Below are 26,078 nucleotides of genomic sequence, written 5' to 3' on the forward strand. Positions count from 1 at the left end.
TTGAACGTTTCTGTCAATTGTTTAATGGTTCAGGATTTCCTGGTTTCGTAGCTTCACATCACTTGCTATTCACTGGAGTAAAATCGAATTGGAAGCTTATCGCACGACGGTTCACCTCGCCACGGTTCAGCCGATCTCGTGTCGGATCCAGTTGACGAACTTGTAGACGTCGACGTAGACGCCGGGCTTGTTCGGGAGGCCGCAGCCATCTCCCCAACTCCGCACTCCAACCAGGTAATGTATGCCGTTGCGCCGGCACACCAGAGGGCCCCCGTTCCCGGTTCCGGGAACGGCGGGACTTTGGAGCAAGGTCTTCTTTTGGATTTGGAAAGGAATTGAAAGCGTTTCAAACTTCGGACTTATTCTTCAAGATATGACGTCAGACTTCGATTCTTGAAAATGACAACTTCCTTCCTCTCAATATGACGACTTTTTCATTGACATACAACTTTGTTCTCGGAATTTTTTTTTTTCCCCTCCAAGATACATGACGCCGCTCTCTGAAAATGGGCATCTTTTTCCCCAATGTTTTCACAAGTAAATGAGGTGGGAAAAAAAATCACTGCGTTTATGAAAATAAAAATTGTTCTTCCCGTACTAAAGTTTGCTCGGTCCTAATTTCAAGAGTATTAAAAAAATTGAAGAAAAAAAAAAGGCCAAATTTCTTGGACCAAGTAATTTCAGTTCCCGGTACCTACATGCAGTGCGCAGCCGTGATGACCCAGCAGGAGGAGAGCAGGGCACCGCCGCATTTCGGATCGAAGGCCACGTTGGGGTCTTTCGGTCGTTCTCGCAGCGACACCTGCCACGGGTGGGCACCCGGCCATGACTTGATACCCCAGAAGATCCGGTGGAACTCCTTTGGCTGGGAAATACCGCACTGGGAGAACATGGCTTGGATCGGTCGGGCAAGTAAGATGAAGGACGAGAGAGAATGGAAGAGTGAACGCAGAGTTTGTGGTTTTCTCAAAAAGAAAAAACTTTTGGGGGCGCAATACAATATTCTTGAAAACTTTTCAAGGGCACCCCCCCCCCCCCCAAAACTATTAAGACTTTTTCCTCAAACACATACGATTCTATTCTTGGAAACTTTTTTCTTAAAATACAAAAACTTAAGACTCTTTCTCCAGGTTCTTTGAATTTATTCTCTGCAAATTACAACTTTCTTGCCAAAGTTGCAGTATATGAATAAATTCTTGACTTGCTCCCGAGTCTGAGACTTTATTAAAAAAATAAATGAATCAATAAATTGAAAGACCCACGACTGTATTCTTTTTTTTCTTTTCAAGATTGAAGGCTTTCCCTTGCAAACAATGGTTGCGTGTGACTTCTCACCTCGGTGGCACGGCTTGACGTCGCCAGTAGTCCCACTCCACCTTGGCCCTTTTGACATAACACCACGGCTTGCTCTCCCCATCTGGATTCCTAACATGACAACAATCAAATACATGATAAAACATTGATCTCACACACACACGCATACCAACAAAGAATGTAATTTTATGACAAAAAAAAGTAAATGACCATTTGATACCTGCAGTGGTTGTTTTGTCCCAAGCCGCTGAAGTTTGGGTACATGTCGAAAGGACTTTGCTCTTCATTCAGCAGAATGGAGACGGAATGCCAGTTGAGACATTCCTCACTGTGTACCGTGGTACTGACCGTGCCGACGTATGACTTGCCGTTGCCCACGTAGCAGTCATTGGGGGCTACACACACACACACACACACTTTCTCAAATAGTTTCTGGACAAATGTGGTACAGTATATATTTTCAAGAAAAAAAATTGTAATCATGTGGGAACGCAGTCACACATTTTCAAGAAAAAAAAGCTGCAATCTCATGAGAAAAAAGTTGGACACATTTTTTTAGGTCAATTTATTGAAAATGCTGTTGTTTACTGTTCTCAAATCAGGATCTCAAATTGTGGACATTTTAGAGGACAATAGTGCCGATAGCGCGTACCTACTTGGCAGTAGCGTCCTCTGTATCCTTTGCGACAACTGCAATTTGCTTGCCGATTTTGCTCCATACGGACGCCTCCGTTGTGGCAAGGATTTGGACTGCAGGGAACGGCTTGCTCTGCTCGACCGAGGTTCAAAGTTGGCAAACCATACGGTCATTAAAAATCGGAATCCATTGATTTCATTCATGTCTGAGAGGTTCAAATGAATTGTTCTTTCATAATTTCATTGATGATTTATTTGTTTGCAATTCATTCATATTTTAATCATTTCCTAGATTGAATGCATGTTTATTTCATTTTGGCACAAGAAAAAAAGGAATTGCAGGAGTTGACTGGATTAGTCAGTCATTCGTGGCTTATTAATTATGAACTATAAATGATCAATTATGTTTTAGATGTTTTTAATAATTTCTTTTATGGAGTTATACCTAAGACAAAAGTTTCTAGGGCAATTATTTAAAATTATATTCCTCCCTTAACTTAGTCATTCATGCATTCATTAATTATAAATTTGCTATTCTCAGCAATTAATCCACCTTTTAATCTTTTATTTTATTGGCTATTTATTTTCCACCAATATTTTTTTGCCATTACAGTATTTCACATTAAATTCCACATATGTGATAACACCAATCCAACTTTCATATGTATATGCAATAACTATGAATGCATTTTGAGTAATACGTTTGCTTTCTAGCCATTTCATTGTTGAATTATTTCATTTTGACACAGCAACAAACATAACACTCAAAATATGCCAAATCTCTCAATCTAACTGCTGGCGGTCTGTGTAATTTGTCTGCAAGAAATAAAGTATACTTGACTACACTCTTGATGAAGTCGGTGATGCTTTTACAGAAAACAAATTTGAACCAAAATACTTGAAAACTCACGTTGGAGGCAGTTGGGTCCGAGGTAGGTGTATGTGCACTTGCACTCTGGACCTCCAGCCGAGTTCAACACGCAGTCACCAAAATGACAATTCATATCCTTGCAGACATCTTTAGCTGAATATTCAATTTAAAAAAACACAAAAACACAACAAACAAAAAAAAAACATTAGGCGAACACAGGGGTACCTTGGCTGGCAAGATTTTCAAGATACATACTGGCCGACCCCCCCCCCCCCCCCCCCTCACCTTGGCTTGTGAGCAATGATTTGAGTTACGAGTACTGGACGACGGCTGTGGTGAACTTTATAACGAGCGGCAATTTGGCAGGGAGTGAATCCTTTTTTTTTTCAGAAATGAACCCCTTAAGCCTTTTATTGGGCCGACCGGTTAAAGTTTGTTGTAAAACTAAGCCTAAATGAAAGAAAAGCCACACCACTTCTGCGAGCTCACACGATGAAAAAACGACGAAGGCTAACAAAATTAGCAAGGATTATCTGCTCGGTAGAAACGTTGAAACAACTTATGTTTGGACACAATGAGTACAACAGCGCAAGCAGACAAGGCATGAAATACTCACAGGCAGATGCTATATTCGCCATCGTCGAAAAATGACCAATATTCGGCAGGTCATTTCTTTCTCTCTCATCATCACTGTGTAATATGGATGTACACTGCCTCCTGGTGGCCAATACGGGCAAACACGAATGAGCGGCATAATGTGCCATTGAATTATGACGCACGAATTTTCTTTACATTCTATTTAATCATACTATTACGTAGTTTTTATCAAGTAGGATGACATTTTTTCTTGTTTAAAACATGTTTTATTTTTAGGGGATGGTGTTTTAGGGGGCTGGAATAGATCAATGACAATTCGAATAAATCTCGCAAATCAAGGAACCACTGCACAACAACACAATATGTAGCCAGACTACTTTGTAATATTGAAATCGACTGACCTTTTTGACACTTGTCGCCCATGAAAGGCTCACGACACGAACAGTTACTTTGTCAGACAGGACGTTGCATTGGCCGTTGTGAAAACATGGGTTTGGATCACAAAGATCAGGCTCTGAAAGGAAAACAAAACAAAACAAAACAAGAAAACCTTTCCTGGTCAACAACACAGTCGTATTGTTATCACTCCCACGCATTTTAAACACATCCAAATATATTGAAATACACTTGAACTTAATAAAACACCTTTTATTTAAACATTTTCTTTTACACGTTGTCAAGAAATGGGGAGATTATTGCGTAACGTCACTTTGAGGCAGGGGTGTCAAACTCAGGTGTCCCAGGGTTCCAAGTCTCTCTGTTGCAACACGCCTGATTCAAATGATCAGATCATCTGCAAGCTCTGCGGACGCCTGACGTTGAACCTGTTCATTTGAATCAGGTGCGTTGCAACAGGGAGACTTGGAAGACATGCACAGGACGACGGCCCTCCGGGACCGGAGTTTGACACCCCTGCTTCGAGGAGATAAAAAGAAAACCGAATACGCATGTCACGGGATGCGATTCAAGGACAGTCAATTTGAAAATGGAACAATTTGATTTGCTTCGATTCAGTGGTATTATAATTCGATTGACTGTGGCTCCGTTCAAGCCGGTAGAATGCAGCGAGTTTGTTGTCATTTTATAATATGGCAACACGTGTGAAGAAAAGAAATGGGCCATTTGTTTATAAAGGACGTGCATTTTTCCATTAAAAGACAGTTTGATCCATGGTGTATTATTATTTTAAGTGAAATGTTCTGTAAAGCGCTTTGTTACAGCTGCAGCGGTTGTGAAAGCACTCCAGTATTTAAATACAGATGATATGTCATGTAATAGGGTGCAGTATGATTCAAGAATGCCCGAGTTAAAATCTAACAATTGGATTCAGTTCCGATTCGATGCACGTGCGTAAAGTGCTCATCGAATGACTAAAGGGAAAAGAAAAACTCACCTCTGCGGAAAGTTGCTTTTTGACGCAGCCATGAGGTTAGGTTAGAAAACAAGGGCGGGAAACTTTTTGGTATGGGATGTTGTCCATAGTCAGAATCTGACAAAAACAAAGAAAACGCACACACACACAAACACGGTGACATTTCAGGATGACCCTAAAATGCACTGTTGTCACCTCGAATAGGTGAACGACCATAACAAGTGAATTCACATTTGTTTCCAAACACAGGTTTGAAGATAAAGTTACCAGCTTCGCTTGCAAGCTAGCAGCTCCCATCTTGTGGGAAATCTTCCAGCCACCACAGGGTGTAAGCGGACATATTTTCAGAGCTCAAACGTGTACATTCGTATGAGCCCGCTGGCTAGACGAACTCGGAAGCCTTTTTTATGGGCGCGGTTGTATTCGCTCGAGGTTGACAGAAGCACAGCGCAACCGCGGCATACATTTACTTCAATGAGCAAGGTGTCTTTGCGGCTTCATACTTGTCATTTGTTTTTCTATCGTTCGAACGGTGGTAGCGTTCTGAACACAAAAGTAAACAGCCGGACATGAACAGTGAAAAGCTGTTGAACTGTGAAGGTTATTTGAGGTTCATCTTGAATTTTCAAGCGGAAGCCTTTTTCAATTGGATACTTGAGAAGATTTTAGATCGATTCCTAGATGAGTGGCTCCTCACGGCCGCGGCCTATTTAATAGTGCCGTCCAGCTGAAACGCACAAAGCAACAAATGCGTCAGGGCGGATTTCTTTGTGCCGACTTTTGAAAACATCGGGAGACTCACGGATGTCCGGATTCCTCGGACTCCGAGTAGGCTCGCGCAGACAAGCGGGAGGCCCGCACACAACATGGCACGGCGGTCCGGGACAGTACGATGAGAAGCAAAAAAAAAAAAAAAAAAAACGGGCTATTTTTATAGCCCCCGGGGATTGAAGAAGTCAATCTTTAGCCCAACTCATCCACCCCGCTTGCCCAGATTTGTGTGTTTAAGCTGCATGAGGCTCAAACAAACCTTTGTTTTATTGACCCGTACTGGTTATCGCCGAATAACAACCAAAGCGAAAGGACAAATGAAAACGAAAGCATGGCGGTGTCTTGTATCGCAAGTCCTTTTTCCCATTGAAATGGACATTTCAAGATCAAGTTTCTGCCGAGAAACAGAGCATTCCATGGCCGAGGTCCCTCGTCTCTCAAATCATCAAATTGAAACGCAGTTTTTCAAAACAGCTTTCCACAAACGTGCTTGATAAAACCAAACAGTCATGTCAATTTCAATTTGCTCTTTTCACACTTTGCCCTTCACTTATGTTCATTCTGGCGCGCGTCTCGGCTGGTGACCGCATCGCCTCCCTCCAAAGTTAGTCGGACTCCATTGAGGATGAGAAAAAGGGATGAAATAAACACAATTTGTCCAAAGAGTCATTCTCACATGGTTGGTTTAATCAAAAAAGGTGAGATCGCACGCAAATATTCCATATACAACAACATGACATACAGTATGTACACAGGGAGCAAATCTGCTCTCCTTATGGAACATCATTTCACAGTGTCACTCCATCTTTAAAAAAAATAAAAAATAGGCCACTGACATGGAGAGAAGTTAAGGAGTGCAGATTTTCAAAAATAAAATAAATCACACACACACACACACACTCTCCAAGCTCACACTTTGTTGGCCACACCATTCTTATGACGCCAAATGGAGAAAGTGCAATGAACACAGTGGTCGGGTCCCCCCCCCCCAATTTAAAAAAAATGGGTCTCTTTTTAACCTTTCACAATGTGTTATTAATACTCAATGTATTATCCTCATTACTTTACAGGGTTCAATGCAAAGTACTCTTTTTTTTTTTTTTTCTTTAAATCCGGGCACGACGCTAGGAGCAAAAGTCAGTCACTTCAAAAAGAAGCCGCTCGTTTGCGGTTGCGCGGCCTCTGCGCAAACGGTCTCGGCGCCGCGTGACCGACGCTCAGGTGTACTCGGACTTCCGGATGTAATTGGACGGCACGTAGCCTCGTCGGCCGCCGGCCTCGCCGAGCCACCACTCGGCGTTGCCGTTCATATCCTGGAACTCCAGGATGCGCAGACGCTGGTTGGCCGAAATGCTCAGTTCGTTGGCGCAACGAGCGCTGAAGGAGTACAGGGCAAAGTAGATCTGAAAAAGACAATTTCCTGCTTTTCAATACGTTGCCCGGCCATACGACATTTCGCTCGGGCAAAGCTCACCTGGTGCCCGTCCGATTCGGCATCGCGCTCCGATTCGGGCTCGCCGAAGTCGTCGAGAGAGTAGGCCGATTTCTCGGGGCCGCCGTTCCTCCGCCGGTAAGAATCGGAAGCCTCGTCGCCGCGTCTCCGCCGCGAGGAAGAGGAGTCCGTCTCCGACCGGTGGGAAGACTCCGCGTCCCTTTGACCGGAGGCGGCGCGGCGCTCGGCCGACTCCCCGCGGTCGGAGGGGTTCCGCGGCGAGGAGTCGCTCGGACCGGCCGGGTCGGGGCGAAGCCCGCGAGGCGGGGCGGAGCCCGGGGCGGAGCCCGGGGCTCGCGTCGCGGAGAAGCTGACGCTCGCCGTTTCCTGGCTGAACGTTAGCGTGCTGTCGCTGTTCTGGCGGGAGAAAACGGGCGAGGAGCCGCCGTAGCCCGACTCGTTGGACGACTGGCTCTCGATGGAGACGTCCGACTGGCTCCGGCGCGGGTTGTAGGGCTTGAGGAAGGAACTGTAGACGAAGCCCTTCGTGACTGCGGAGCGAGAAGAGGAAAAGTTGAAACGGCGTCACCGGCGTTCGGTTTCTTCCGATCTCAAGCTCGCGAGCGGTCGCACCTACCGCCGTTGTCGATCAGCCAGCGATTGTTGCTACCCATCGGGTCCTGCTGCTTGATGATGCCCACCAGGTCCCCCTCCAGGACGGACACATCCAGATCCTGGGCCGCGTTGAAGTTCCTCTCGGCCCGGAAGAGTTTCCCGGGACCGTAGCGCGCCATCAGGCCGGCTCGATGCTGCTCGGTCTGCAAGATGCAGTTGGGCTGGATGGACGGGAGGGACCGGGTCCGAAGGTTAGGCCGCGCGCCGTGCCACGCACTCGCTCAGGCCCGACCAGCATTTCGACAGCGGAAACTACCCCCTTTAAGTTCTGTTTAGCGAAGACGGACGGCGACTTTGACCCTCCCTGGACACGGAAGACTTTCGGAATGCCAAACCAAATTCAAGCCCGAATGGAGTGAGGGTGCGGGCGGGGCGACTCACGGGTCCTTGGAGTTGCTTTTTGGAGCTGTGCTTCTCCAGGGTTTTCTTGCTGGGGCTAACGGTCGCGGCGGCGGCGTTGGCGGCGGCGGCGGGCAGGTTTTCAGGGCAGAAGCTGAAGCTCTGCAGAAGCTGAAGCACGCGGCCGTACTCTTCTTGGAACTGGGCCACCAAGTGGCCCTCGGTGCCGACCTTGCGAGAAAACTGGAGACAAACGCAAAGAACGTCGCTGCGAAGCCCTCGGCGGGAACGGCCGACCCGACCGAATCCGACTCACGGCTTGAAGGAGAGGTTTCAGCTCCCCGAGGGTGGTCTTCATGAAGTCTTTCTGAGCCTGAGCGAAGGCCTCGACGCAGCCGGCGAGGAGCTCCTCGGCGGCGCCGTGGAACTTTGGCAGCTCGTCCAAAAGTTGGGCGTTGAGCGCCTCGTAGTTGCTGCGCGCCGCCTGCAGCTCGTCCTGAACCCGCCGGTCCTTGAGGCGCTCGGCTCGCTCCTTGCAACTGTCGTAGTCCAGCAGCTTGTCGAAACGCTTCTGGACCAGCTTGTGAGGCCCGGCGAACATGAGCAGGAGCTGCGTGAGCGGGTTGATCACCAAAGCTTCCGTGCGCTCCTTCTGCTCAACGGAAAGCGGAAAGCGACGCGCCGTCACCGGCTGTTCTATCCCCGCGGTCCGCGGGCGACTTAAGGCGCTCGCCGCGCACGCTTCGGCCCCTCTTTGAAAAGAGGAGCTTTGGCACTTCTGCGTACCGTGACACAAGCAAACGAGGACACGAGCCTCGCTTGCCATCGATGGCGGGGTCACGTTAGCACCGTTAGCATTGCTAGCTCGCTTCAAGTCATACACCGCAGCGCTCGCTCGCGCATTCATTCTAGTCACGTTTTTTTGATGAGGCCATTACGATGCAAGTTTGTCTCCCAAAAATGCTTGAAAAACCCTGTTTTGTCAGACCACGGGGCCTATTTTGACCACTTTTCTACGCAAGTATCCGGACTTGTACGTTTGCCATCTCCGATGAATGCAGACGAGACATCCCGAGGCGGGACTTCACTTACAAATTGGGTGAACTGCTTGTCGCTGATGCATCGATGGGCTCTCTGGAAGCGCTCCGGGTCGGGGAGACTTTGCTCGGTGTAGATGTCGCAGAAGCTGATGGCCGCCAGCACCTTCACCGAGGCCGATTCCTGCCCGAGATTCAAAAGCGTCAGTAACCGCGGGCGGCCCGCGTATCGGGAGCCGCGCCAAAATGGAAGTACCCTGATATGCTGCAGGTACAAGGAAATGTCCCGGACGAAAGATTTAATGAGTCTCTCCTGCAGCCGGAACCTCCTTTCGGCCTCGTCGAACGCCTCGTCTTTAATCTGAGCCGGGACGGCAAGTTTAGAAGCGACCGCGGCCCGCCCGCGCGCGCGAGCGGCGCGCGGAATGTGGAGCGCCCGTGAGGAAGCCTCGTTTGTACCTGGGGTGAAATTCCCGTCAGGTGCTTGAGGTGACTGCTGACACGGTTGGACTTCTTGATGATGGAATGCATGCTCAGTTTGGAGATTTTGTCGATGAAGGTGTCCTCGTCGCCCTTCCTGTATTTCACCACTGGGGACGGCGGGCGGGACTGTGAGAAGAACCGTTCGCGTCGGACGCTCGATGAAATTCTCACCCAGGTCCTTCCGACGCTTGCACTCGTTGATGTTGACGTTGATTTCCTTGACGGCCTGCAGAGCCAGAGCGAGCTGGGGCCGGTCGTGGTGGCTCTCGGGCGTGGCCCCCAGCAGCTCCGCGAGCAGCAGCGGGTAGCGCATGACCCGCTGCACCGGCTTGATGAGGAAAGAGCCCAGGTTGATGTAGTTTGTTTTGCCCCTGAAACCGCCCCCCCCCACAAAAATAAATTAGAAGAAAATGGATGAGCGCAACCAAAATTAAAAATTGCCCGGCGGAAATCCGTCACGCGTTGACGGCAACAAATGAAGCCGAGGCAACATGACTGAAGCCGCACGATAAGGAACTCAACGAACGCCCTCTTAACGCCATCGAGCGGACACAAGAAGAGCTCCACTTGAAAACTAAGCAGTGAATTCTTGTTTTGGCCGTTTGAGTCCACAGGATGGCGCTAGTCTCCCACTTCCCAGTCGACGGCGCGCAGAAGCGACCCCGGCCAACGGCCCGCATGCAAAGACCACGACAATTTCCACCCGAGGAGGGCAATGAGACACACGCACACACGCACATGCAGGACACACACAAAAGTCAATCAAAGGGTGTTAGCAATCAGGATGATTGACATGCTCACGGCAACACTCTTTGTGGAGACTTACCACTCTCGATATATGGCCCTGCGGATGTGAGGGGGGGGGGGGAGAGATAACAGGATTCATGAGCCTCTGAATGCCGTTCGCCAGCCCAAAAACTTTCTCAACTATTTTCGCCTCCCTTGAACAGAAAGCCGATGAAATGAACGAGACAATACAAAGGATTTCTTGAGCGCGGACAATGAACCGCTTCAACCGGCGGCCGACGAGTTGCCGTTAGCCTCCGCGTCGAGGTCGGGCGCGGTGCCGTGTAAAGACGCACACTTTTGCCGCCGAGTATTTTTGTTGATGACTTTTCTCGGCGGAAGCGGCGCCGTTCCCGTTCGAAACCAAGCCCGCGTTTCCGACGGCTCGTCGCGTCAACTCAAGTATCGGACTCGGTGCGGGCCAAACAGGCGCAACAGGGTAGGGCGCATTCCTCGACTGTCCCACTTTGAGCTTTTGCTTGCGCTGACAAACCAAAAGCTGAGTGGGAATGCAGGAAGGCGGCTGTAGCGGGGGGGTTATTGATCCACTTTTGTGGTTCGTCTCAGGGCAAAGTCGAAACAAATCAATCGAAACTTGTCATTCATCACACAACTCGCTGGCGTGATTTAGTCCAAAAGCTATCTGGAAAAAGTGACTTCAAATAAATCAAACAAATGTCGCCATGCGGAAAATAAGGTCAATTCATCTGTTCCAGGGTCAAATTCTCCATTTTTTTAAGATGACGTCACACATGGGGACTGTGGAACTTTTGGGGCATTCGCACCAGCGCGCATCACCAATTGGGGGCGCCGACCTCCGTCAACAAAACATCTTTTCTGGCACTTTCACGTCGGACACATTTTAGTCTCGGTGCTCTTCAACAAGCACGATTTGTTTGGGGGGGGGGGGGCGGGGGTTTCCCTCCCCCTTCTTACCTCAGCCTCTCCAGACACTCCAACACATGGCGCTGGATGTTTTCGTCTTTCTCGTAGGTTTCCAGCAGCGAGATGGCGTCGTCGTGGTTCTGGCAATAGACGTTGTACGCCTCCTCCAGCTCGGCTTTAAAGTCCAGGAAGACCTTTCCTGGAGAGTCACGTGACCTTAGGCCCGGCCGACGAAGCGCGAGCGCGTCATCGAGAAAAATGGACATAGGGCGAGGGATTTTCTTCCTTCGATGGCCGACCGCGACGACGTTTTAAGGCTTACCGATGGAGTCCGTTTCCTCCAGCGTTTCAAACAGTCGCTGAGACAGATCGATCACGGAGTTGATGTTGCCAAAAAGTCCGTCAAAGTCCACGTTCTTCACCTTGGAACCAAAATGACATGACGGAAAAACTTCCACCCCCGAAGCGCCGAGTCCGAGTTCCAGGCGGAAGGAAGCGCCTCCTTACCTGCTTCTTCTTCAGAGGCTCGACGATCTCCAGCACGCACATTTGCAGGTCCTTGATGTAGTCCTGCTCCGTCTGCAGCATCTCCTCGATCACCTTGGATCGCTTCTCCAGCATCCTCAGCTCGGGGTCCTCGGCGTCGGCGGCGGCGGGCGCGGCGTCGCCGGCCGAAGCGGGCTTGGAGGGCTCCGACGACAGCCACGTCATTTCTGAGACAATCAAAAAGGAACGCTGAGCGACGCTGACGAGCTTTTCCAGAGTTCATGTAAGATGTTCATCAAAGGCCACCCCCCCCACCCTAGGGTGTCCGCTTGATTGATGCGTCTGATATCAATCTACCAACAAGGCGTCAAAGAGAATCCTTGGAATCTTTCCCACGCTTGAGCGGCGGCAGGCACGGCCGCGCCACATTCGGGGCTGACCCGCTTTCTCATCAAGCGACGCTTTTATTTGCTCCGCCGAGCGGAATCCAAAAGGGGTCGGCGGCCGCGCGCATTTGCATGTGCACAATGCGCTCGGAGACCGTCCAAGTGGGACGGCCTCCAAAAACACCCCCTCCCCCCCGCCTCACAAACTCCCACCGAATGAGCGACACAGGCAACATTTTCACCTCCTTTCCAAACGTCCCGGCACCAGAAGCCCGCCTGCGATCTCGGGCGGGAAGGAGCAGACGGCGAGCGGTCCCGCAGAAGCTCCAGTCAAACTCCAACTCGAAGGCCGACAAAACCAAAGACGCTTTGAAACGTTTCGGTCTGGGATCGGCGCACCGGGCCCCAAATCGGAACTCTTTGACACTCGTCGAAGTGAGTGAAGGAGATGAGGAAGCTTGTTTTTCCGTTGAGGAAAAAGAAACGCAATATGTAAAAGAAAAATCAAAGTTAAAGGCCAGGCAAAATGGAAGCACGCGAGCACGCTTGCCTGTGAGGCTCACGGGAGAATGGCCAGTCGCTCCGGCAACCAGGCCAGCGGGAAAGAGGGGGGGGGGGGGGGCCCTTTTCATAATATGAAGCCAAAGTTGGGGGGAGAGCAGCGAGGGAGTGACTTTTGCTTGCAGCGATCACAAAAAGGTTTCCCTTTTTTTTTTGCTTCATGATATGACACGGGAGACGCTTCAAGCCAGTTGGAGCTTGCGCTTCATTTGTCCTGAACAGGACTGGGACCAACTTCCATTCTGGCAACAGAGCGTTCAAGTATTCTGCAGCCCAACCCCACCTTTTGCTCACTTCATTCACCCCCCCCGCACAAGCCTTCGTCCGGGCCCATCCAGCCCAGCAACCAATGGCGAAGACCGCCGACAGATTAGCCAGGACAACGCGGCATATGCTGCTTGATCACAGCAGCGTGACACAATGGCCACAGACGCTCAACTCAAACACAATTGTACGCCTTGTTTGCGTCCAGGGGGGGTTTAAAAAAAAAAATGAGACCAAGATAAATCATGACGAAGCTATAATCTGACAAGTGCCATTGAATGAAAAAAATCAATTGAAATAATGTGGTTGCACAAGTGCGCACCCCCTCTTCCCACTGCAATGTGGCCGTGTTCACGATTCATATCCAAACTCATGCGAAAAATAGCGACATCTTCTTCCATTCGGTGTCGACAAAAGGTCAATGCACCTTTCAAAACAAGCCGACCCGTGTCTCGGCCACGGCGTCAAAGTCACCGCGACGCACTTTGGAGCCAATACGCGTCGTATCGGGATGGTCAAACGTTCTTTGCCGCGCAATCAAATGCAAACTCCTGACGGAGCTGAAACACTAACGGGATTAAAGGATGACAAGACGGGAAGCGTGCACGGGAGCGTTTTGAAAAATGGCGTCACCTCTCAAAGCAATCCCCCCCCCCCCCCGCCCCCGAGTGCCCGCACACACGCAGTATCAGTCTGACAGAAAAGGAGTCAGGAGCTGAGCTAGCCAGCGCCTGGCACCAGACGGACCCCCGCCATGCTGACGCGAGGGATTACTACCCGGGCTCCGGAAAGGGGGGGCCGCCTCGCAGACTGTGCGCACGTGCGTCTAGGTGACCGGGGGAGGGGGGGGGGCGCCACCTGCTTCTTCTCAGACGCAATGCACACGAGCCGGCTCTCGTTCCCTCAATTACACGCAGAGAGACTTTCAGACGGTTTAGACCAGCAAGTGGTCCCGGACCCGGATGGCTTTATTTGCTTCCATGCCCGATCAACTAACGTAATCAATCCCCCGACTTTCAGGTGCTTTGCTACATGCGGACAAACTCCATGGGCTGAGATGGAATGGGTGTCAGTTTCCCATCGGAGCAAAGTGTTACGCTTGAACCAACCAGACCGGTCAACATACGAAGACGTCTTCGGCAAAGCCGAGGGACAATGACGAGCGCAAAACTGGTCGGGCGGGTGGGCGGAGCCCAGAGCCAAATTGCTCTCTTCCTGCGCATACCGACACGCCGGCTCACGGTGCGCCGTTTACCTCGGTTCGGCCTCCTGTTGGTGGCGAAGGGGGACTTTGCCAGAGAGGCGGGAGCCGTCTTCCCGTAGGAGCCGTTGCGATCCAGAGAGCCCGCGTAAAGGGGCTCGCGGCCGTAGCCCCTCTCCCGCCCCTCGCCGGGATCCTCCAAAGAGCGCATTTGCCGCAGCGCCAGCTTCTTGTTCTGCTCTTCCACCCATTCCTCGCAATGGGTCTTGCGTCGGTGTTGCGGGTCTTCCTCGGCGCACGAATCCACAGACAAAGAGCGCAAATCCCGATATTTGTCCCCGGGTCGGCGCCGGGCAGGTCGGTAGGGTTCCCTTTCTGTCCGGCGGGGGCGCCGTTCGTCGTCGCGACCGTAGGAGTCCCGGGGCTCGGAGCGCTCATCTCTGCGGATATCGCCCGCGTCCTTGTAGCGAGAAGAGCGCTCCCCCCGTCCATGGCCGCCGCTGCTGCGCTCATCCGATTCGGAGTCCCGCCGGCCCCTTTGTCTCTTTGCGTAGTTTTCTTCACTTCTTGGGTTGTAGAGGTCCTCGTCTCCGTAAGCGCGTGCCCTGCGCTCATATTCATCTTCCGAACGCCGATCCTGGTACCGGTCCTTGTATTTTGGTTCCCCGTAACGCTCCCCCTCTCCATATGGGTCTTTTTCCCGATAGTGTTTGTCAACAGCGGAATGGTAATAGTCCGCGTCTCGGGCAGGATGACAATCGCCATATCGGAGATCGTCTCTGCGGTAGCGGTAGTCTCCGTATTGATCGCCGTAGCCGTCACGAGCGTCGCGGTAGTCTCCGTATCGACCGGCGTAGCCGTCCCGTTCGCGATGCGCCCTCTCTTCGTAATGTTCTCTGTCGTGGCGCTTTCTTGGTTGGTAATTCTCCCCGCGCTTGTATTTTTCCTCCCAATCGCACTCCTCCGATTCTCCGCGACGCCCGCGGACGTAACCGTCAGAGTTCCGTCGGCCGTCGATCCCCCTCCGGTCCGGTCTTCTCTCCTCCTGGAATTTGGCGTAGCCTTCACGGACGGCGCCGTCCTTTGCTCGCGGCACTCGGACGCGGTCCCGGTCGTCATCTTCGGGGCCTCGATAGAAGCAATGGTCGCCTTTCCATTGGGAGATCCTCACGTCGAGGTGGCCGTCCTGAGAACCCGGGTGGTAGTAGACGTCGCGTCCGTAGGGCGACTCGCGCCGTCGGTCACGTTCGCCGCCCTGCGGCCAAACGGGCCACGGAAGCGGGAACGCGCCCCCGACGGCGATCGGGCCTCCCTGCGCGGGCATCGTCGGACAACCGGGAATCGGGACGGGGTTAAGAGGCGCGGCGGCCGTCGCGGCTCGCCCCGCTCCGTAGACATACGCATACGCGAGCTGTCGCTGCCGAAGCTGCAGTTGCTGGAAATGTTGCAGATGAGCCAGTCGCTCCCTTTCCTTGGCCCATCCGGCGTCCCCCAGCTCTTCCACGCTCTTGCCCCTTCTCACCGCGGCCTCGGGAGCAAAGTTCCAGTCCGCGGGAGCAAAGGTGACGGGGTCGCCATAAACGGCGGGGCTCTCCATGCTCCTTGCCGGTTTTGGTCTTCAACGGGCTTTATTCCTTTGTCGCCGATTGTGGCGTTCCTTCAAAAAGCGCGGCCGGAGACTCCACCCGTCGGGCATTTTGGCCGGCCGCCGTCTCGCGCTTGTTTTCTCGGTCTGGTCGACATGGCCTCAGCGGGACTGCCTGGCCCGAGCACCTCCCGGCTCTCAGTGTAACAGAATCGGACCCTCCCCGCTGTCGTCTCAGCGAATTGTTGAAGGCGGAGGGCGGGGACCGAAGGAGGGGCTTCCGCGAGTTAATGATTCAGCCCAGTCACATGAGTGGAGGATTAGCCCGGGAGCCCCTCCCACTGTCTCAATTGGCTGCTCCCAGCGCTTCCAGGAAAACACCGTCCCCAGGGGGGGGGGGGGGGGGGGGGGGTTTGCAGTCTTTGACGGCAGATAGAGACAAATTCCACAATATCGCCGAGCACGAGCGCACACGATTGCACGACAACGCTCCCTCCTGCCCTCTATCCTGTTTGAAGTCAATTTCATTTCCTGCTCACTCGCTCATACAGACTGGCCAGAGTGCCTGCGCAAAAATAAAAGGGACTGTTTGACGGCTTGGACCTGGGGGGGGGGGGCTCAGTGTTTGAAACACAAAGTAAAGAAGGCAAGGAACTAAGAGGTCAGACCGCGAGCCTGAAAAAGTAGAATGAGCTGTTGTCGAACACCGCGCTCACTCTCACAACCTCAAACACGTTTGTGTGAGGAAAAGGAAAACAAAAAGGGAGGCCTACTGTATGTTCAACAACAACAACCCCCCCCGCCCTTGCTCTCAATCTCATCTCGTTTGAAGAACTACAAAGACCGGTTTGAATAGCACACAAACGGAAGCGAAAGGACCGTGTCAATTTCCCGGCCACTTCGAAACTCCCAACGGGGACAATTGAGAGGCTTGTTTTTTTCATTTGCTTTCTGTTTGGTTTTGTTTTTTCTCCCAGACAACATAAAACATCTTCAGCGAGGTGCACGATGGGATGCTTCACGTTAAAAAAAAAAACCAAGCTCCTCCTCCGATGTCCTCCCTCTACTTGCATCGGATGGTTGGAATGATCAGCCGAAGACATCTCAGCTTTCCGATCCAAATCACGACCGAAACCGCGTTTGTGCGCGCCGTGCCCTACAGCGTTCCCGCGGGGGTGTTACCTCGTGCCAATGAGGTTGTGGCAATCTCACTTGTTGTAAAAAGGCCCAATGAGGCCCGTGGAATCAGCTCATGTGTCAAACTGTCTGGCGGCTGCCATTGTTTTTTGGTCCCCGCCTCGCTGAAGCGCGGGGGGGGTCGACGAGGTGAAACAAAGTGCGCGTGAAAACAGCAGGCCGGCGACGCTGTGGCCATCGAGCGAGGAAGTCGCGACTCATCCCATTAACGGGTGTCCAAATGGAAGCAGACACTGACCTTGCAACTGCCGCTGCTCCAAAGCCAGCGTCTCCAGCGCGTAGTTGCAGAACTCCAGGTTCTGCAGGACCTGCGCGCGGGCCTCCTCCCCCTCCTCCTCCCCCTCCTCCTCCTCCTCGTCCTCCTCCAGCATGGCCCGGAGCTCCTCTGCGGTGCGCGCGTACGCCTCCATGTCGTTCTCCACCTCTCGGAGCCGCAGCGACAGTCGGTAACTCTCCTCCCGCGGCCCCCGCCCTCGGCTCTCCGGCTCCATCTCCTGATCCGTCTCGGCTTCCTGCCGGAACAGGACCTCGCGTTCCCCGCCGGCCGCCGGGTCGCCGAGATCGGCCGGACCTTCGGCCGTCGGGTCCGAGATGCTTTGAGCGGGCTCGTCGGGGGCGAAGAAGACGGCCTCGTCGTTGAGGGAGGGATGGGCGGCGGGTCTCGGGGTCGGCGGGGGGGGCCGGAGGGCGGGGCGGGCCGGTCCGCTGGCGGGTGCGGCTCGGGGGCGGGGGGGCGGCGGGCGGAGGGCCCCGCGTCTCTCCGAGGAGGAGGAGGAAGCGGAGCCGCGCCCCCCCCGGGAAGGCCGGGAGCCGCGGATGACGTCGCTCTCGTCGCCGTAGCCCACGATGGAGAAGTGTCTGGAGACGGGAGACGCCGTCAGGCTTTTCTCAAATTCAAAGAGCTGCTGGGAGAGTTTGGCCTCCAAGTCGCCGGCCGACGTCAGCCGAGCGTCCGGGGCGTCGGAGCCGGAGCGGCGCCGTCGGCTTCGGCCCCCGCCGAGGCCCGGCTTCTTCCGTTCGGGGTTCTCCGCGAGGCTCGTCGACGCTCGCCCCGGCGCGGCGCCGCCGTTCCCGGCGGGCCGAGCGGAATACGCGCCGGGAAGAGTGAGGCCGGGAGATAATTTGGCCGGAGGCGGGGCGTTCCCGCCAGCGGCGAGCGGGCCGACGTGGCTGCGCGCGGGCCGGCTGGGGCGCGGCGGCGGGAGTCGAGGCCTCGCCGGCGGCCCGCCTTTGGGTCTCTGCGGCCCGCTGCCGGAAGGGCTCTCCCTCCCGCTTTCCTCGGGGGCCGCGTCGGGCCATCTCCGCCGCTCGCTCCTCTCAAAGTAGTCCAGATCCCAGATGGTGTGATCTTCGTAAGAGGTCCCATTCGGGTCGTCGCCGTTGGGGCAGGAAGGATGGGAGCCGTTTTGGAAAGTGCTCTCCTCCTCCTCCTCCTCGGGTTGGCGGCGACCCGTTCCCTTGGCCGTTTTCAGGCCGCAGTCGTCGATTTGGATGAAACGATGCGGAAAGATGCCACGCCGCCCTCTCAGTTCGCCCTCCAGCCAGCCGTCGTCCATGGTGTCCACCACGCGGATGCGGTCGCCCACGTCAAAGTCCAACTCGGCGGGCTCCATGGCTCGGAACTCGTAGAGCGCCACTCCGTACACGGCGCCTTCCGCCTCCGCGTCGACTCGCGGGGCCGACTCTTGCCGCCGCTCCTCCGCATCTTCGTCGCCGAGACGGCGCGCCGGCTCCCGGGGCGACCGAAGAGGACTCAGGAGCTCCACGAAGCCCTCGGGAAAGACGCCCCTGCGGCCGTCCAGCTCCCCCTCAAACCAGCCCGGCTCGGGCAGCCCGGTGATGACGATGGCGTCCCCCCGGCGGAAGTCCAGCTCCTCGTTGAGCTGCGCGCGCAGACTCATGAGAGCCCGGGCCCGGCCCAGGGCGTACGCCGGCAGCTCCCAAGTCCGAGCCCGGGCCGACGGCGTCAGCTCCTTCACGCAAGACGCGGGGAAGACGCCGCGGGCCCCCCGGCCGTTGCGGCCGCAAAGCCAGGAGTCCCCCGAGGCCGCCGACTCCCCCGCTTGGCCGACCAGCACGTCGCCTGTGGAAAGGCACAACGGCCGGCGTTTATTCCAACGTCGAGCGCTCGGCTTCTTCGTGACAATTTGGAGCCGCGGCCATTTTTAGATGACCGCCGCTTGCAATTGAAGCCCCGGAATCCGCTCATCGCCGCGCTCGATAAACAGAACAGAACGTTTCCACTCTTCCTACGTGACGTGACGCAGCCAATCAAACCTCTCATTCCCACCACTTAAGGAAGGAACTTTATTTGCTGCGTTTGGTCGACTTTCATTTTTTTCCTCCGCCCCGACACTGCAGCATCGTACGTTCCGAAGCCCTTCATTGAGCAAATACAACAAAGAGTCGGAGCGAGCAAAAGCTAAAATCTCCTGCATTCTTTTGAAGAACGCCACAGGATAAATGAAATTGAGAATGCGAGCAATGTCACTTATTTTGGTGAATTTTTTTCACGACCCGTGAAAATGCTCGGGCGAGAGAGCCCCGAGCATTTTGCCTCCCGGATCAACTGACCGCGGCGAAGGCGGAGTGAACGGAAGAAACGGAAACCCTCTCATGCTTAAATACGCTCTGTTTATTTTGCGAGAGCGTCGGCGGGGTGACCGCTCAGCCTAAAGTTACGGGGGGGAGGGGGGTCACATTCCAAAGAGCCCGCGGCTCCGCCTCCCCATTGTGTCTGCGGGCAGAACTGGGACGAGGCCAAGAGGAGCGTGGAAATTCCTACTGCAAGTGAACATGCCGCAGACAGCCAGTGCAGTGCGCACCATTTCCCGGGATGCGGGAAATGTCATTTGCTGGATCTCGTTCAAACAAGGACGTGCGGCGATCCCGCGCGATCATTGGGAGGCATTTCTCGAAAAGAATGCATTTGGTGAATCGTCGTGATTCGCGATCGTTTGCAATTTTACCGGTGTGACGTATCGTCGCAAACATCGCCGTCTCTAGATGTGAGCGTGACGGTAAAAGAATGACGCGCGTACACACCCAAAGACTTGGGCTCGTGTCATCACATGAAAAGAATTCCGGGAAACTAAAAATGAAGGAAACACAACAGGTGAGTTCGCGACAGTCTCCGTGAAGCATCTGAGGACATCTAGTGGGGAATTCGGGGAAGCGGCCTGACGCAAGAGAGGATAAGAAAGTGAAGCGCAAACTGAGCATTTTCCTTCTTCGCTCGCGACAAAGTCGACAGAGGCACGATTCTCCGATGTCCCCCGGAAGACACAAAACAAAAGCAATCGCTATGCGTCTATCGCGTTGAAGGAGACTGAAGATATCACCTATGTTATATGTTTAGCTTAAAACTTTGTATCATAGACAGGTCGACTTTGACTATTAGGTCTCTGTCCTGAACATCCGCTACTTAAAACAAAGAATGTAGTGTGAAGCTGGGCTCCTATTTCCCCTTGAGTGATTAACAGCCCCCCAAGTGTTTTCTTTTGCGTCTCCCACCTTGGGAAAGTCCCTGAAGGCTGTCAAGTGCCTTCGAAGAGGAACCCTAATCTCAAGATTTGTGGACCAACAGATATGGTCTGTACTTTGTCAAAATGCCAAAATCGAACTTTGCTTGACTTTCTTTGTTTCAGATTTTTACATGAGGGGAAGGACTGCCCGCCCCTAATTAATATAATTAACATACTATGCCTATATGTACGTGTGACTGTAGTTGCTCGGGGCTTCCTGATGAAATCTTAGACTCACAGGAGCCCGAATCGATTCGTGTTGTGCCCTGAACGTTCAGTAAAACATCTTGCAAGAACTTCTCCATTTCCAGCCTCTGACTTTTGCACATCAACTCAGCCCGAATCAAACGAACACGCGGAGGACCTGGGGAAGTGGAGAACGGTCAAGGGATCCCGCCGTGTCGACAACAACACGCTTCCCCCTGTTTGATCATCCTCCAACAAGACCAAAGTGAAAAGACTCGGTCCGAACTCCATTTGCAGGCAGCTCAGCGGAAGTCATTTCACTCAACGTCCAATCGCCTTTCGATGGAGGGCATTCCTACCGTTGGGTTTCCCTCAACCACCTCGGATAACGGAGCCAAATTTCAATTCCGTACCTCTCATGAGGGAAAGGCCGTCCGGTTGCGTGGAGCAGAAATCATTGACGCACACGTAGAGGGGATCTTCAGGCTCGGAGCTGGGAATGGTCACCTCTTCCACAAAAGTGCTGGGAAACTGACCTGCAGCCAGCACACATTGGGAGGGGGGAAACCCAACTTCCTTAGTTGGCATGACCTTTAGTCATTCGGCTCATATTTTAAGCAACTCCGCGCTCATGTCTAAACATCCCCGCCGTGGCGTCGACTCGAACGCGCCGAACGTTCTCTTGACGTCCGCTTACCGGTGACGCCGTCTTTGTTGCCCAGCAACCAGAACTCGTCCACCACGCCCAGCACCTCGATGACATCGCCGGTGAAGAGGGGCAGCTCCTCGGAGACGCTGGGGAGGAACTCGAACACGGCGCGCACCAGCGTTCCCGCTTCCATGACTCATAACCTGCGCGGACAGCAAAGTCATGTCACTCTTTGGGAAGATCCCTCCACGTGACCCTCGTCCGTTTCAAAGAGAAGAAGACAACGCCGCAGAGGAAAGGCGCAAGGAGACGTCCGAGGCCGGCAGTGTGACAACAAGGGTCTTGTTCACCATTTTTTGTCATGGCGTGAAATGAAAATTGACCTTGCCTAAAAGTACTCATGGCATTGGTACTGAGTAAAGAGGGTTTTTTTTTAACTCTGGAGTCTGTTGTGGCCAAAGTCGGAAAGCCACGCCAGCTCGAGGCGGGCAAGCGTGGCGGAAAGAGCGCGCGAGGAGAACAAACGGAATCTGGCTCATCTTCCTTCACGTTACAAGAGCGGCAGCAGTCGCGAGCCAGAAGCCGTGCGCCCGCCGAAGCGTGTCTTGGCATGCGCAAACCTACACGTGAATCGTCTGCGAGTCTTCGGAACAAGACCTGCAGATGATCCCGGGAGGGCGCGATCGACAAGTTGCAACATTTACAGCTGACGTGCCGAATGGGTTTGCTGTCAAAATGTCAAGTTCAACAACACAAAGCCAGCCTATTTAGGGCGGTGCCCTCGGCTGTATTTTCCAAAAGTGCCCATTGAACCTGGAGGTGGCGTTGACCTGGACTCGCAAAGGGCCGCTGGACTGCTGCAAACGCTTTCTGCCGGCTAATCCGCAGATCTGCATGCAGCCAGACAAGCTCCTTATTGTTATTTATGGGTCTGGGTGAGTGTGTCACCGCGTTGCCTGGTGACTTTTACGCTAGGGCCAGGAAAATGACGTACGAGTCAGTGGGGGGGGGGGGGGGGGCAGCCGGGCCCGGAGTCATCTCTCCCGGTTGGAGTCCGGCGGTTTGCTCCCCCCCCCCCTCCCCGGAACTCACGGAGGGTGTCAGATGCTTCTGACTCACCAAAAGTAGCGGATGGAGGCCACTTTTGTTTGGGTTTGAAGAAAAAAATTGAGGGAAAACATGATCCTGGTTCAAAGACAAAACAATTCGTCAACTTTGCTGTGACCATTCACGCTTGGCATCTCTCATGGGTAGACCAAAACAGGTGTGTCTCCTCCTGCACGGTTTACAAGGTCCTGATAACGAATGAACTTTGCACATTCTAACATGTCCTGGTAGCTCTTTTCTTGCAACGGGGGGGGGGGGGGGGGTTAAAATAGGTGAGAACTAGCGCTGCAAGTCTTCCAGAATGGACCACAGCAGTCTCCACTCAACTGTATTTGAAGAGCACTTGAAAGCAATCGCCGCTGTGGAAAAAGTGCGACACGTGGAGCAACAAGAATTCCTATGGCAACAAACAAGAAAACACTTCATTAAGATCAAAGACAGGAGAAGGCATAAAAACAGTCAAACTAAAACTCTAGTCTCATGCAGTCAAAAGCCAAAGAATAGAAATGAGTTGGAAAGATGGGCAGCGGGGGGGCTCGCCCAACACTTGATTCCAAAGAGAGGGAGACGTTCGCAAGTAGAGGGTACCACTGTACAGTGAGAACAGCAGAGGCCCCAGACTTGAACCCTGTAGAACCCCACACGCCGATGGGGCGGTTCGTGACTCAAAGCAACGAAGGTTAACACAAAAGGTCCAGTAGGAGCCAAATGGGACCTACACTGCTCATGGGCACTACCGCCAATGTCCACCAGGTGCTGCAATTTACTGTGGCAAATGCTTCAGTGAAAGCCAATAAAAGCAGACACGCATAGCAATGAAAGTATTCCTGCAGACAGCTACGTCAACAGTTGACGCGCACACACACAAACACACGACAGCTAACAGCCGTCTACTCGGCGCTTTGAATGTGACGAGATTGGAATGAATTGAGAACGAACAGCTTGAGCTTCAGATTCAAATTCCCCTTTCCCGAGTGTGAACGCCTGCACGACATGGGCTGTTGCCGACGGTCTGCGTCCTTTATTGACCCGACGCCAACAATGTCGACGCGGCAGCTCGTGGCCCATTCGGAGCGCCACAGGGGGCAGACCGGCAGAAGCCTCTGGAGAGGGCTGGATCGGTTTGGATCCAAACTGTTGACTGCGTGGCTGGCTTCATTCACACTGCCGAGTCAGCTGGAAGTCAATACAACGCCCAAAAAACGCCAGCGGACAGTTCTGGATATCAAACAAACAAACAGAAAGAGGGCGTTCACCACGTCCGGTGTGAGCTTGATCACCTTTGGCTGTTGCCCCCTTGACCCGTCACAATTGCCTGCTTTTCTATTGCACCTTTGTATTGACGGTTTCTACGATTGCGACGGGATGGTGGTAGTAAGAGGCGGATTCAGCAAGGCCACGCACCAAATGCAGGGCCCGCCAACGGCGAGGGAACAGAGAATTCCGTCAGTCGTGACGCATCCTCGCGTTGGGTGTCTCGCGGTGAGGCCAAGAGGACGGAGGAGGAAACCCCGGCCCGGGTGCGTCCACTGGAAAAAGCCGGTGCAACACACCGTTTTCATATTTGGTGAGCAAGCGTCAGGGCATTCCACAAGAGGATGCCAGAATCTCACACACTCCTCCTCCTCTTTGTCCATGTCCTTTCCCAAGCACGTGTTGAATATAAATGACAGACGCCCACGCCGAGTGGAGCCGATCCTTTGCATAAACAGGAGAACAGCTCGGATGTCTGAGCCCACATCGCCTCGGAAACGAGGGGCTCGCGTTTGAAAAGGCAAAGGGGGTTTTTCCCACGGGAGGACCGAGGATACGCCACACCCTGAAAACACGCCGGAGGCCCAAATAGGTTGCACGTGAGCCATTACGTAACTACTCTCGTCCTCGACGGGTGTCATCACAACGAGACGGCGTCAGCCTGGATCGATCCAGGGGGAGAAACTGTGCCGACATGTAGACGGTTTCTGCTGATGGACAAACCGAAGCCAGCGTGAAACCTCAATTCACTGTACGGGCCCCTGTCAGTCACCTCCAAGTTCTCAGAGGGAAGATTGTATCTTCTTCGGTGATGTACCGATACCAATACTGGTCAAACCCCCACCCAAAAAAAAATCTGATACTTAATGCACCGATACCACATCATCAGCCTAACGTCCGGGTCGGACACGTGTCAGTTAGGTATGTGTGGCGCAGGATGGGAACTATGTAGTCAGAGGCTCGCCTACCTTCCAAGTAAACTGCTGCTACAGCTACATTATTAGAGTAAAAGCCGCACCCCCCACCTGCCCCGGGCAGGTCCTGAAAAATATTGGCTGGTCGTCCACAGGTTATTCGCCGTTTCGAGGCCTTCATCACGGGATCAAAATGCACGTAATTAGCACATTCACGCAGGATTTATTGGAAGATGTCGGGCCAAAGCCGAGCAATTTAAAGCCAAACATCTCCGGTTCCTTGCTCAATGAGGGCTCAATTGAATACAACCTGCCACTCGATTCTGCCGTATCACATCCCCTCACCTCAGTTGATGAGAGCAGACGCGGGCGGCATACGGACAACTCGAGGAGGCTTTGCACACCTATGAAAACACTCGATCAAACTTTGACGCAGAGATGAGAGACTGCAGGCGGATTATTAGCTCATGAACACTTTTGTTCAAGATCATCACCACCCAGGAGGAAAATAAAAATCACATTCACTTCAATGGCAAATTACAAATAATGTATCTTTAGTTTTCGATCTGTGTCAGCTGCATATAGTGACAGGCAGAACAAAGATACATGCTCGTCCATTCGATGGCAGAACGTACATAATTCATCTGTGCACATTATTTCACTGCCTTTTTTGAAGTCAATATGTCCAGTTTGGTAAACATTGATGTAGACTTCACAGCTTATCGTAAGCAGACGTGATTGTTGTTCTATTGAGCACGATCGCCTGTTCGTGGCAATTTACACACCAAGACAGGCGGAGTCCTCACGTTTTAAGTAAAAATCGGGAAATAAATTCTCACCTATCGGGGTGAATGAAATCCAGCGACGGCGTTCAAGATCCAAGCAGACTCACCAGAAGGCAACTCTTGCACCGCTCCGCTGATGATGTGTTCGTTGGCACGCGTGTCCCCCAGACGCAAGTTGAGCAATTACACTGCGTATCGCCGCAAAGCAATCATCACAAAGCGAGGCACCCCGCTATTTGGGTGTAAAACCATGTTGGCGCAGTCCTTCATGTGTCGCTGCCGGATCAGCTGTCATCTGGTCAGACGTCAGAGGCGTTGGAAGGCGAGCTTGCCTTTTTGCGTGTTTCCTCTCCATGCCTTTTTTTTTTCCACTCACACCACCCATTTTTTTCAGAGCTCCCGTTAGGTGCCCCACCTTGATGCCTGACTGAAAAGAAAGGGAAAGTGCTCTTTTTCCAATCAGCTGTTATAGCTGCCCCACGTTATGCCTGACCGGAAAGATCGTACCTACCGACTCTGTGCGTCGTTTCAAATCCATATTATCATTTTCTTGACGAAATAAATACTGTATTTAGTTTATTTGTACTTCATAAGACACGATTAAAATTCTGTCAAGACTGAATAAAAATACTATGAATAATACGATTTTCTAATGCTAAATAATGCTCATAAACAGCGACTTATTTTAACCAGTTGACAAAACAATATCTACATTAACAAAGGAAATTATTGCTTCAATTTGGAATTTGGACGTTTTTTTTTAAATAAAAGTTCATTCATG

At 52.7% G+C, this 26,078-nt stretch overlaps 2 protein-coding genes across 8 annotated transcripts; both read right to left on the reverse strand.

Moving 5' to 3' along the window:
* On the reverse strand, positions 1–5,869 carry LOC147189359 (factor VII-activating protease-like). 3 transcript variants are annotated; one of them, XM_086137997.1, is made up of 11 exons: positions 5,593–5,869; positions 5,058–5,517; positions 4,812–4,907; positions 3,820–3,932; positions 3,438–3,538; positions 2,861–2,974; positions 1,967–2,083; positions 1,535–1,709; positions 1,336–1,425; positions 699–894; positions 1–315 (listed from the first exon to the last, which is right to left on the reverse strand). In XM_086137997.1, the coding sequence occupies exons 5-11, from the start codon at positions 3,457–3,459 to the stop codon at positions 127–129; spliced, it is 903 nt and encodes a 300-aa protein (XP_085994123.1). In that variant the 5' UTR covers positions 3,460–3,538; positions 3,820–3,932; positions 4,812–4,907; positions 5,058–5,517; positions 5,593–5,869; the 3' UTR covers positions 1–126. The 3 variants fall into 3 exon arrangements, with proteins under 3 accessions (XP_085994123.1, XP_085994121.1, XP_085994122.1); XM_086137995.1 differs by lacking the exon at positions 5,058–5,517; XM_086137996.1 differs by lacking the exons at positions 3,438–3,538; positions 5,058–5,517.
* Positions 5,870–6,227: 358 nt separating this feature from the next.
* On the reverse strand, positions 6,228–25,717 carry dnmbp (dynamin binding protein). Of its 5 annotated transcripts, XM_086138358.1 has the most exons (18): positions 25,352–25,717; positions 23,749–23,873; positions 21,286–21,440; positions 21,002–21,124; positions 17,117–18,961; positions 11,706–11,911; positions 11,521–11,620; positions 11,250–11,397; positions 10,354–10,371; positions 9,699–9,898; positions 9,504–9,634; positions 9,301–9,405; positions 9,100–9,228; positions 8,324–8,659; positions 8,050–8,250; positions 7,627–7,829; positions 7,036–7,544; positions 6,228–6,964 (listed from the first exon to the last, which is right to left on the reverse strand). In XM_086138358.1, exons 3-18 carry the CDS (start codon positions 21,428–21,430, stop codon positions 6,708–6,710), a joined length of 4,656 nt encoding a protein of 1,551 aa, XP_085994484.1. In that variant the 5' UTR covers positions 21,431–21,440; positions 23,749–23,873; positions 25,352–25,717; the 3' UTR covers positions 6,228–6,707. The 5 variants fall into 5 exon arrangements, with proteins under 5 accessions (XP_085994484.1, XP_085994485.1, XP_085994483.1 ...); XM_086138359.1 differs by lacking the exon at positions 23,749–23,873 and having other exon boundaries at positions 25,405–25,717; XM_086138357.1 differs by lacking the exon at positions 23,749–23,873.
* Positions 25,718–26,078: the final 361 nt, after the last annotated feature.

Source organism: Hippocampus guttulatus, chromosome 19 (assembly GCF_054856545.1).
Source record: "Hippocampus guttulatus isolate MCC_2025c chromosome 19, RoL_Hgut_1.0, whole genome shotgun sequence".
NCBI classification, from domain to species: domain Eukaryota; kingdom Metazoa; phylum Chordata; class Actinopteri; order Syngnathiformes; family Syngnathidae; genus Hippocampus; species Hippocampus guttulatus.